Source organism: Halyomorpha halys, unplaced genomic scaffold, assembly GCF_000696795.3.
Source record: "Halyomorpha halys isolate HHAL.00 unplaced genomic scaffold, Hhal_1.1 Scaffold84.1, whole genome shotgun sequence".
Taxonomy (NCBI): Eukaryota; Metazoa; Arthropoda; class Insecta; order Hemiptera; family Pentatomidae; genus Halyomorpha; species Halyomorpha halys.
Window position 1 is genome coordinate 909,802 of NW_027110155.1, and position 13,367 is coordinate 923,168.

At 30.5% G+C, this 13,367-nt stretch overlaps 1 protein-coding gene across 8 annotated transcripts in view; it reads left to right on the top strand.

Annotated features, from left to right (window-relative positions):
• LOC106677040 (protein still life, isoform SIF type 1) overlaps positions 1-13,367 on the top strand; it is a gene marked incomplete at its 3' end in the record, with an annotated part of 188,077 nt that overhangs the window by 118,384 nt on the left and 56,326 nt on the right. For all 8 annotated transcript variants that reach the window (XM_067048297.1, XM_067048303.1, XM_067048302.1 and 5 more), the window contains 1 exon segment: positions 12,303-12,475. In XM_067048297.1, coding sequence (XP_066904398.1) covers positions 12,369-12,475 — 107 coding nt within the window.

Consider the following 13,367-nt stretch of genomic DNA (forward strand, 5'->3'; position numbering starts at 1 on the left):
TTATATATATAATCTTTACACTTTCTTGAGACTGATTATTATTGTTTAAATAAAATAAATTTTATCCAATTTTAGTCTAAAAACAATTAATATTTCTTTATGAGTACGACGACTAAAATACAATTTTAGAATCACATAAATTTTAACAAAACTTTATGCAGGCGATTTTGCTCAGGTAATTTTAGTCCACAATTACCCTATTTTGTCAATTCCTCATATTAAATTAAAAATTAAAACTTTTAATTACAGTTAATTTTCACTATTATAATTTATCACAACAGATTTTTGGCTGCATAAAGTTTTTTTTTGTAAATTGATGCGGTTCTAAAATATATTAAAGATTGCCCTTGAGAATGGCCAAATTGGCCGAAACATCAGACATAAAGAAAAATTGTTTTGAGGCTAAAACTAGATACAAATATTTTATTTAAACAATTATTTAGAGAGGACTAGTGGACGAAATTGCAGGAGGCCTTGACTCTGCAAGAGTTGTAGCACCACAGATGATGATGAATTATTTTATTAATATGTATTTTTTTTTTTCGTCTGTTTTATGTTATATATGTGAATGTAAGCCGTTTTATATTAAAACTGAAATACTAATTTTATTGTTTTACCATCGTATCAAAGGGAATTTGAAAAAATTGAGTTAATTCCTAAGCTATTGTGATGTGACGTAACAATTGGCATTCCGGAATGATTTCCCTAATTGTCAAATTGTTGTTACAATATTGACATTTTTGAGGCGTTTCTTTTGAGATTGACCCTCGCCTGGCTTACTGTCAACCTAGTTAGTACCTGACATCCGTTTCACTAATGTTTAGTTTACTGCTTGGACTTTCGTTTCATAAAGATTTCCATCAATATTGGATTTCCTTTTCGAGGGGTTTGCTCATTCGTGATGGAGTTAAAATTACTTCACTCCGTTCTGAGAGCGGGAGTACTTCAACGTGCAGCTCGATCGACCAGTTCATTCCATGCGATTCCTACGTGACTTGAAAACCACTTTAATGTACCTAACATACCCAGATCTTGTAATGTGCTTAGGTATATACGGATCCATGATATTTTCGAGCGTTTCGGATACATTCGGCCTATGCCTTTTAACAAGCTTATCGAATCTGTAATTATTGTTATATTGCTGTGGAACAAAGGCAAACAGAATTGAAGTGCTGCTGCCATTGCATTGCGTTCAGAAGTGAATATGTTGCATAGTTTGTGAAGTTTAATTTTGTACATTGAATCATTGGTTACAAAGGATGATGCTCTTGTCAGGGCGTTAACTCGTCGGGTCAGCTTTTATTAACTTTTTAGGGATCCGTTAGTTATTAAGCCCTACGTCTGTAAACGCTCATGGGTTTACTAATTTAAAAAAAATATTATTTATTTATTGGAGAATAATAATAGAAGATGTGTATTAGAGCTCCAAGTATTCATTCATACTGTCTATACTGGATAAAATAATGAAAAAAAGTATAGATTACTGATTGATTGTTTGAGAGTGGTTTATATTATTATTAACATAACCTTCAATGATCCACTTTTACTCTCAATTTTTTATTTTGAAAAGCTTCCAACGTTTTGCATGGAATGGCAAAACCATTTATAGGGGTTTTATTGTTGACATTGTTAATGAGGTTAATGGAAAAGGAAAAACAATTTATGAAGGATAGTTTTGTATTGAAATTATGTGGTTTATATAAGATATGGGCAATGAGCCTCCAAAAAAGAATTTAATGAATTATGACAATTCATTTGAGGTGTCTCCTTGAAAATAGCCTGAGGGCCGAAACATTGGAAGTTTTTTAAAATAAAAAGATGGGATTAAAAGTGGATCATTGAAGTTTGTGATAGTAATGAAAAAATATTCATAAAAAAACAAATATTATAGCAAAAAAAAATTAAAAACTAGTGAAATTAGTTAAAAGTACATGAAACAAAATATATTGCCATTTATAAGTTTTGAAGTATTTAAAATACTGTACATATGCACAATGAGAACAAATATAAAAAATAGTTTTACTATTTTCGTTTTTGATTAATTTATTTCTTCATAAATTATCATTTAAATATAAAAGAGCAAAAACTCAAAAATATACTTTAATTAATTGTTAGCATTCAATTAGATTACAAAAACAAATCCTATAGTTTGTGTAATAACTCCAAATAACTTTCATGATAATACCTAAATCTGAAAACAGTTAAATGGTGGGTTGTTTGCAAGTATTTTAGGTATTAATAGAATATTTTAAAGTTTACGATTCAAATTTTTAAAAAACATATTAACTGAAATAATTTATTCCCACATGAACGGTGTTTGAATTTCTTTAATTCAATATAAGAGATACAGTAGGAGTCCAGAAAAATTTGAGCGTTCAAGATGGCTGTTACATTGATTTATTTCAAAAATCATAAAATAAAATTTTATATTGGGTCATTTTAAAGAAAGATAAATATTGGAAAAGATTATGTTAATGCTTAAAAAAAAAATTGAATAAATAAAAAAAATCATGAGTAGTGTTGTTGGGCGGAGTGGAGTATATCAAAAAAGTATCGCACAAACTGGAATCAGATTTGATTCTATAAGACTTGAAAAAAAAACCTATATTCAAGTTTTCATGCTAATCTTACAAGAAAATAATTGTTACTAAAAATTTTCCCAGCTAAAACCCCTTAATTTTTTAGAGAAAAATAGTAATTTTTGATTTTTAAAAAATCGCACTATTTTCTCTAAGAAAGAGCTCTTCTAAGGATTTCTTTTTTTTTAAATATGCCAATATGACGTCCCCTTTAGCCCTAATTTCGTATCTTAAACCTCCTCGGACATGAAAAAAAAATTTCTTTCTATAATATTTTGAACACAAAGATTATGTGGCGTGCTGAATCAAAATCTGGCTCCACTCTTGATGTAAAAAAAAGTCATTAGTAATATCAAACAGTAGGACATTTGTATTTTGTTGTATTTCATGTCATATTTAATATAATAGGCGTTGTGAAAAAAAAAAATTGAGTTCTTTAACCAAAATTTAATTTAAAAACTAATTGCTTTTAAGTTAATAAACTATAATTACCGTACTAGTCCCCATCTTGTTATGTAGGATTAAGAAATATTGAGCTAGCACAGAGTGATATGCAGCAGATGTTCAACTGCATTACACGTGACTTCCTCATACTAACTCCAATGAACAAACCTTTTAGAAAATTCTAACAACTTCAGGATGAACTAAGACCGACAGTATATAAAATATAATTTCATTTTATATATAATCTTTTCCCTATTTTGAGACTGGTTATTATTGTTTAAATAAAATAAAGTTTATCCAATTCTTAGTCTAATGTTTCGGCTTTTTTGGCCATCTTCAAGGACAATCTTAAATATAAATATCTCAACCACATCAATTTTAAAATCATTTTGCAGGATATTAAACAGCCCAGGTCAAAATTACCCTATTTTCTTTCTTCCCTATATTATCCTTCACATAATTTGAAACATGAAATCTGTAAATGCGTTTGCTAAAAAAAAAATTACGTATTCAGAAACAGAGACTAAATTTTTTTTGCTCATATTTTCAGCTCAAATTGTTCTAAAACAATGTTCTAAACATTCTTGAAATATATTTAAGTAATTTAATCAATGAAACATAAAAATTGGCTAAGTCTTTCGTTCATTTTTTCTTATAAAAAAACAGATGGACAGGATCTTGATCTTGACCTATTTTAAAACATTCACGCTATCTAGTTGAACAATTTCAACTATAAGAACTAAAAATCGGCTGAGCCGTTCGTAAGTATCCTAGCTGGATTCGTAAGTAGCTGATTCTTGCGCTTCATTTTTAGGTCTTAGATATCAGCGTCAAAATCTATAAAACTAAATTTGGATCATCTCGATATACCAACTTGCCTCAACCAGAGATCTGAAAACTTTTACATTTTTTATTTCTTTTATCAAAGTTCCAAGAAGAATTAAAGAACTGAAATTTTGAATCGTAACTTCTCCATGAAATTCTGTTTCATATCAGAAATTAGCTTTCGAAATAATGAGAAATAATTAATATATAATACGTTTATATATTAATTAATTAATATATTAATATAATACGTTGTTTTAAAAATATTATTGTGAGTATTGCCTGTGAATAATACCAGAGGTGTTGCCTTTTTTATTATGAGTTTAGAGTTATGAATACGCAAAATAATTAAATAATATTCTGCAATCTCATGATATACACTTATATTGGTACATATCATCTGTCAATCTTGAGTGAAAAAACTTAGTGTGGTGCGTGTATGGCATATCTTTCACATACTAAATTACTTGTGTCATCACGTTTTGTATATGTCAGTGAACTCGTGTTAAAGCTTGCGCCATTTTTGTGATTTTCACATAAAAATGCCTAAAGAAGACAATATTTATAAACAACAATTTTTTATTTTCTGTTGCTATAAAAGCTCATATATTTGGGTTCCTTTTTTGTAGTTATTCATAAAATTCTTTTCTATTTTACATTTATACATTGCGTATTATTGTTTACCTATAAAAATTGTTTATTTTTTTATTAAATTCCAAATATCAAAATTAACGGTAGTTTATATAAAGATTTTTTTTAATATTCAACATTTAATCTGATTATTTTATTTCAATAATAATAAATCCTGCCATATATTAATGATCAATTAATTACTCATTGATCGACCAATTTAATTCAAAATCGTAAGAGCTGATTTGGAGAAAATCGAAAAAATATGAAAAATCTATTCTAAGAAGGCACTCCCGTCGATTTTGTATATAAAATATGTAATTTCAGTTTCGTTTTGATTTTTAGTATTATACATATTATACCCAATATAATGTAAATTTGTATATATATAATGTATTCCATTATATTATAATTATTCTGTAACCATATTTAAAAATAAAGAGGTTTGAAAAAATATTAATATTATACATTTTCTTACAATGTGCATTAGTACCATTATTAATATGTTTACATGTAAGAATATTATTAGACAATAATAATAACTTAAAAAATTCAGGAATTTTAATTTTAACTCCTAAAAAATGTCTATAGTAGGTCTAAGTCTAATATGGGCAGATATAATTTAATATGCGGCCCAAGGAGTTATGGTGTATTTCCAAAGTTGCCCGCAAACCATTTTGGCCACACCTGCATCAAAGGGATGTAGTTTCCAGTAAAAGAACACTGAAATTTAATTCGATAATTCTTATATAATATGGTCAAAAAATTGTAAAACGTTTTAAATGAAAAACAAAATACAGAAAAAGAGAACATTAGGGGACAGATGTGCGATATCTTTTCAAAAGGATGAAACATTTAAAAATTAAGAACTGGTAAAATGTAGCGCAATAAGAGATATTTGAATATGAATAGGAACGTGTATTCCGAGAGTGAATCACGGATTCACAAAAAGAGTGAATGGGACTACAGGAGATTGGATAAACAACACTTCAATACGGAAAAGTATAGTGAAATGGAAGCCAGAGATCCAGAAAATAATAAATAGAAAAACACGACGCATCAGAATCTTAAGTCTAAATGCAAGTTGAATGATTGAACTCGAAAAAGCGAAAAATGTACAAAAAGAAATTGAAGAAAATAAAAAGTTTTTGGGTGTTAAGGCATAGGTAATAATCGACATCCCGCGAAGACATATCACCAAGAAACCTATAATTAATATTTAAGAATCATGTTATCCAATAGATTTCGAATATTTGAAGGCCGAAAAATAATTAAGTAAAATAAAAATATATTTATACGAGTCTGACTTACTTAATAAAACAGGAGTAAGATACTGTTTACGGAAATTATTTCACGGAAAAGTGAAATAGTCAATTAAACAAGAAAGCGTTTACACCACTATACACTATACACCAATGGTAGCGGAGTAACAAAAATTAAGATGGTTCGGGAACTTTCTCATAATGAACCAAGACTAAATTAGCAAAAAAAAAAAACGTGCTTAAGAAAAATTGAAAGGAGGGAAATCTTGATAAAGACGCCGATTCAGTGAGGTCTGAGTGCTTGATGCGTAGGTGAGCAATTGAGTAGGCGGTGGGAGTAGTACGAGTTGTTAACCTGCCTAGACTTCATACAGGACATCTTCATACTGCATGTGCTCATAGGAGAGAATAGCCTAGGAAAACTCTACAACCAATAAATCCATAATTTGGCATATTAATCACTACAATAGATTAACATTTTTCAAACAATAATTATCAATAAACGAAATACAATATAATTCAAATACATTTTTTTTTCTAAACAAAAAAAATTGTTTTTCCTATATTCATATATTTGTTTCCATCCTTTTCCCACAAAGGCAAATAACAATTTACTAATTAGTCCAGTGCATTATTCCCCCTGTTTCACTCCTTCATACCTCTCCTCTCCAGTGTTCCGTAACAAACGTTTGATCAATTTATAAAATTAACAGAAATCATCACTAGATAGCAACGCATAAATAAAGCAGAAACGAAACAATCACAGTAGTCAAACAGTTTATTAAAAGCAGAAAACAATTTAATGAATATAACAAGAACTAATACATACATTTAAAGAACATATAAATGAATAAATAAGTTAGAACGAATAGAAGTAAAATATATTCTGGATTTTCTTTTCTTGGAAGATGATTATATTAATTTTTTTTAAATTCTGATATGAAGAAATCTTCCAATTAGAATATATTATTATTATATATTTTTTACTTGTACAACGTTTCGGGATTTACCCCAAACTTATGTACTATCTAAAATCTTAAATGTCTTAACATACCGGTAGTATATTAAGTGTTCTAAATTCCCCTAATATATCGATTGGAATCAAAACTTACAAACAAAAACTTCTACTAGCAATATAATAGTTCTAACGCCTAGATGAAGAATTGTTTGTTAATGTCTGTTACAATCAATGAAAAATAGCCTTGATTGCAATAGTATTTCTAAAACAAACCCACCACATATGCCAACAAAGCCTGCTACCGCTTCAACAGTAAGCAATTGAAATGTGAAATAAAACAAATTGGAAAAATTGATGTTTAAATTTTCTGGCACCTGTGCTGGGTTTGTTTTAGAAATACTTTTGCAATCAAGGCTATATTTCACTGATTATAATAGCCATTAACAAATAATTCTTCATCTAGTCGTTGGAACTCTTATTGCCAACAGCAGGTGCATATACCATATTGATATTGTAGAAAAGTATGAGAATGCAAGACAGAGAAATTGTACAAAGAACAAACTTCTAAACCTGTGTACTCAACCAAGGCCCTAGTATTTGGAGGTAAAAGCCAAAAATCCATTTTATCAATATAATTTCAAAACAAAAACATGCATTCATGCTTTGAATAAACACAATTAATCGATAGTAGGAAGCGACGTGGTTAATATTCATGCTCATCCGTCTCATTTTATAACTAGACCAATGTCCTAGTCTCCAATTTATAAAGGATTTGTATTCCCGCATGGTGTCTAAAGACCCAAGAGTTGAACCAAAGCTGATATACTATATACGTAGAGTTGAAAGTTCAGTGGATAATAGTACACCAAATATATCAGTGTTGCTTCAAATGTGGATGTGTAATGAATTATTTTATATTGTTTTGGATTTGTCGACTTCCGCTCATTGCTTTCGGTCAAGAAGGATAAACAAACTCACAACGAAACCTTTTCAGTTGAGGTCAAGGATATATACGAATAATTTCATGTTGTACGGTTATAATCGCCTGAAATAATTGATTTAATTTTTTTTTTCATTAGAAATGACAATGTCGGAGTGACAGTAGTGAACTACTACCTTCCATTGTCTAATCCACCGAGCAGCCTTACTAAGTTTTATTAAATACACGGAAGTACTGAAAAAAGTACATTAAGAAATCTTTTAATTTAATTAGGTATATGTTTGATTGCTACGATTTATAACTCATGCTTATAAGAAAATTGTTTTTATGCTAGTACTAAATGTTTTATCAAGATTTATATCGTTTGCTAATTTATTTATTTAACACTATAATTTGCGATGTTCCTTGATATGTTGTGAATGAATTTATTTTTATTTCTTATTGAATGTGTTGGGACTGGTCGGAAGCACTTAAATGACAGCAAGCACGCAAAACGTGTAATAATTTTCTTAAAGTAACAAAAAAAAAAAAAATTTTGTTCAATCTATTTAAACAATAAGGCATGATAATATGCTTATCCAAAACTTTGACTTTACCTCTCTCCCTCCAAATCTCAGATTTCAGATAAAAAAATGATTTTAGTTTATCTGGTTCAAGTGCTCAAATGTTCATCCATTGGCTATTTTGAGACACATGTTGGCTATTGTGGCTGGAAGAAACAAACCACCTGATGGAAGCTTCTACGTCGTCTACGAATATAGAAGAATGTTGATTCAATAGATGATCTTCTGTATACAGAACTTACCATTAGAATAGGAGATGCAAATAGATACAACAATGGGCCAGAATAATTTACATTTTCTATTCTGAAATAATATTAACATTAAGTTCTTAGTTCAGTTTATATGGTATTTTGATTATTTTATCTCGATTCAGAGAAAGACAAGCATAAAATTACATTTTTCTGTTCACTACATATAATTATATAAAAAATAAATGCTTTTCAAGTTGCCAAATTAAACCAACCAGGGTTTGAGCGATTACTGAGCACCGTAGAGACATCTATTCAAAATATTCTTCTAATCCAGGAAGAGGGAGAGTAGGTTACAGAAGAAGAACAATTTTTACATTTCTGAAGCTTTATGAATTTACTACTTTGCAAGTAAATACATACAAAATCTGAACCAACACTATGCAGAGATTTAAATTTATGAAAAATATGATTAAACATTAATGTTAACATATATAATTAATTGTGATATGAATTTTAATAATAAAAGAAATAAGAATTTTAACCACAATGCAGTTGAAATAAATAAATATTATGCTGAGTGTAACGAAGGTTAAAAATATTATTATGATAGCGTAAAATAGTGTAAAATTGATTATAATCAAAAGTTTTAAAATTAATAGAAGAGTGACAAAATAGGTAATAAGACATGAGCTAAGGATAGCTTATTAATAAATTAATATGATTTCTTGCTGTTTTATTGTCTCATAGAGTGATTTTGACTGAAACTGTTACCCAGGGCAAAGTGTAAAGATTATATATAAATTAATTTTATATATAAACACATAACTTTCACTTACCATCCTACTTTGAGATTAAAATAATTTTAGAACGTTTAAAAACTGCTAATTCTCCACTATTTAGGAAGGCAGTACCTACCTTACTCTATATTTCATATATAGGTGACTAAAAGTAGAATCATATATTTCTTTTTTTTTTTATCCCCCCCCCTCAAGTCATTTCTGGCATATGGAGTGCGGAGCAGTGGGGTAGTGTGCTGTGCTTGCGCATCCCACTCCTGTTATAAAAAAATAATTTATTTTTATTATCTTACCATTCAATTTTTTTTGGGGGTCCTGCTGAATTGTGAGGGGACAATTTTATAAACATTTGCCAAAACTATTGTCACAACAACCATAGAAACACAAAAATATATAATCTGTACTTAATTATTTTTAGCTATAATGAAGGCTTAGTGCACCCGAAGGTTTGATGCCGATACTACTAATCATTCTCTACATATATCTGTCCAGTGATGCCTCACAATACCCAAATTTACTAAATCAAAGCTTAACGAAATCCTCCCATCTATGTTTAGGTGTACCTGTCGGCTTAGAGTTTATTAACATTTTAGAAATCCATTCGTTGCTAAGTCCTACAACATTAGACGGCCATCTTATTCACCGTAATGCTATAACCTGAATTATATTTACCAGGTGCACTTACCTCAATTTAGGACCGTCCGTAGCCGAGCGGGTTAAATCACAATCTTTGACTGGTTCGAATCCGGGCTGAAAGTTGGATTTATTTCTGTGGTGGTCCCACGAAATAAAAACTTGACCCCCACTATGGTTAGAATAGGATTGTAATCTGTGGATAACCCCAGCAATGACAAGGTAAAAAAAAGTTACTTCAATTTAGCGTTGAATAGCCTTCTAAATTCTCCGGTTAACACATCTTTCTCAGTCCAAATATTTTACATAATACCTTATTATAAAAAACTTTATGTTTAAAAACCCATAACGTTTAAGCTTTTGGACAGAATGCATTTACAGTCTTTAACCTCGCTTTTATTTCCTCATCAATTCATTTTTTTTTTTTTTTATCATAGAACCTAAATAATTTTTTTTTTAGAACCCCCTTTTAATGTGAAACAGATTAGAAATTAAAAATGCATACATATAAATGTATAATCTTCAGATCTTTCTCCTTTCACTGTAGCAGGGCTAGACTTTAAGAAGGCTTTGTAGTAGTGAAATGGATTGCACTTATGTTCGTTGTTGTAGGTCATAAGTTTTAGGGCACACTTGAGGTTTGCTACTGCACCATTACTAAAGCTAAAAATTAAGTCTAAATAGGAGTCTCTGTTGCACTGGTTGTTATTGGTCCTGCAACCTGCACTGTTGCCAACCTATAGGAGCTGAGGAGGGCGTTACTGTCCTGAACAGTGGGTTGACGTTAGTATTCTTCGAGTTAAAGAACTTGATGTCCCGCCGCTGTATAAACTTGAGCACATTCGATAGATCGAAGATCTCGTGAAAAGGTGGGGGTTTATTCTTGCCCAGAGACGTATACGTCTATAGAAAATATTTCAACTGTTTTTGAGAAAATGGTACACAAATTGAAAATCGATGATACAAAATGGGACTTTCTAAGTTAAAGTAGGGACTAAGTTAAAGTTTCTGTAGCATATCATGTTTGGGCCTTAATTTAAAAAATAATTTCAGTCTCATTTGTAAGCTAGGCTGTCCACATACAAACACAAAGACGGAACGGCAGACATACACACTGACTTTAGATAGCTATTTAAACTCAAGGTACCTTAAAACGAATAATCGGAATGCAAAATTATGGACAAAACATTTTTATTTTTCAATTATTCTGAAAATTCTAATTTAAGGGTCCCTAAGGTGCGAAAAAACGAATATTACTTTGTTGCTTCCAGGAATACGGGTTAACAAAAGAAAGCCGTGGGTATATTTATAATATGTGAGTATAATTTTTTTGGGAATGAGATCGGGTGCTTTCGGCTATTTTCGGGATCGCTGAATTGACACTAGTCTTGTCCGGTCGAGTGCATATCCTGTACTCCTTATTGTAAGTTATAAAATTCTTTGATAATTAAAAACCAAAATTTAACTAACTAAAAATAATGTTATAAAAGTCCTCTACGATAGATTTAGAAAAGCCAAACTATTTTCATTTAAAAAAATGTATCTTCTTCACAGTAGCACAATGAGCACTTTATTAATTTGACTAAGTGATCACTTCCTGTTCAGTAAATACTTAGAATAACAAAAATATTAATTTTCTTCTAACTTGTAGATAATCCATGGTCAATGGGATTTTTTTTTTTATTTAGTTTCCACGTCCTACGACAGTTTCCACGCCTTACATAAATAATTAAATAAATGCGACTTCTCTCAGTAATAAATCGAAAGAAAAAACAATATAAATAAAATAATAAGCAAAAAAGAGAAAAATATGTTAATACCCATTTTTAAAAATTAATGAATAATAAAAGCATCTATTTACAGTACTGTAAAGGGTAAACTAATAATAATAATAATGGATAGGTAAATACATATAAAATGAAATATTCCCTAAATTTACAAAGTTTGACTGAGAACAAAATTAATTACACTTCTTTTATGTCTGGATTAATAGGAAGTGAAGGAATAGGCAGGATTTGAAAGTGAGAAGTGAACGGGTAAGTATGGACGGAATTCCATAGAAAGGAGAATCTGATAATGTAGAATCTATTCAAAGCTGCTGTTCGGTTGCCCGTTGTATATGAAGAATTCTGTATATGAATTCTGAGGACCGAGGATGGGTATGTCGAGAATCAATGGAAGATTTAAATTAGAACTGTTTCCGTAGCAGGTATCATAAGGGTTATTCGAAATACACAGATTATCTAAATCGAATAACATGAAAAGTTAAAGAACAAAATATTTCTTCACTAAAAAAATCGCTTCTCATACATTCTGTTTGTAACTTGTTACCAATATATGTGCTTAAGATGCTTCAATATAATCCAGTTGTAGTTCTTGTTATATGTCCTATAAGCCTTCGTTATAATGATAGACTATTGCATGCTATATTATACCTTAGTTATATTTGATTATTTTACAAGTTATTTATTATGTTTCAGAGAGATGGGGAGACGGACGAAAGGATGGTTGCTCGGTGACCGGGGGCGACTCTGATCGGGGACGGTATGGGCAACAAGCTGTCTTGTTCCTGCGCCCCCCTCATCAGGAAGGCCTACCGCTACGAGGACTCTCCGTGGCAGGCTTCCCGGAGGAGGGATGGTCACCTCCTACGGTGAGTCTTATTACAGGACATTGCGGATAGTAAATATAATCATAAATCGAAACATTGGTAGTATTCATGTAAACTTGATTGGTGGAGGAAAAAACTATTTCATCTTGTATAAAATATTTTGCAACGAGTTTCACACACATATAGCTAGAACGCAAAGGATGAGGGTATCAATGAACCTTAGTTGAAAAATCCTTATTATTTATCACAGATATACCAAACCTTACTGTCTGACTCTCTAATGTGAAAGGTCATTGTAATCCTTGGCTTGGGCGAAGTTCTTTAGTTTCCGTATCTGATCCCGATTCTTTAAGGCATATCGCCAGTTTCTTACTCCCAGTTAGTTCCTTAGTCTTTCTTTTTGTGGCTTCTATGCCACCCAAGTACATCGCAGCCCTCTAGCATTAATATTGTTGAAAATATTATAATTATTAAGCAGAGTCTAACCTCTTCATTGCTACGAATCCTCCATATATGCCGCGGTAGATTAGCCTCAGATGTTTTATTTCCATAACATTGACAGATTGTTGGCTCACTGGCTGAACCATAGCAAACTACTGACCTCCCTTAAACGGATTTATACAGCTTCATCTCGTTGCCTCTTGTGAGCAAGCCGAGAAGTAAAATGAATATTTATGTAAAAGATTCTGCTGCATAGGACAATTTCATTGCTTATCAGCTTCTCTGGTATAGTTCAGGGAAGATCTAATGTCTAAAGACTTTATTACTCAATATCTACTTAGAAGATTGATATTAGGTTATGTGGATATGTAGATTTTTATCAATTTTCTTAACTGTTTCTACATATTAGGACAGTATTTTCAATCAAAAACATAACTCCCAAGCAATATAGCACAAAAGAGGTGTTTTTTCCATGTTCTTGTAGGAAAGGAAT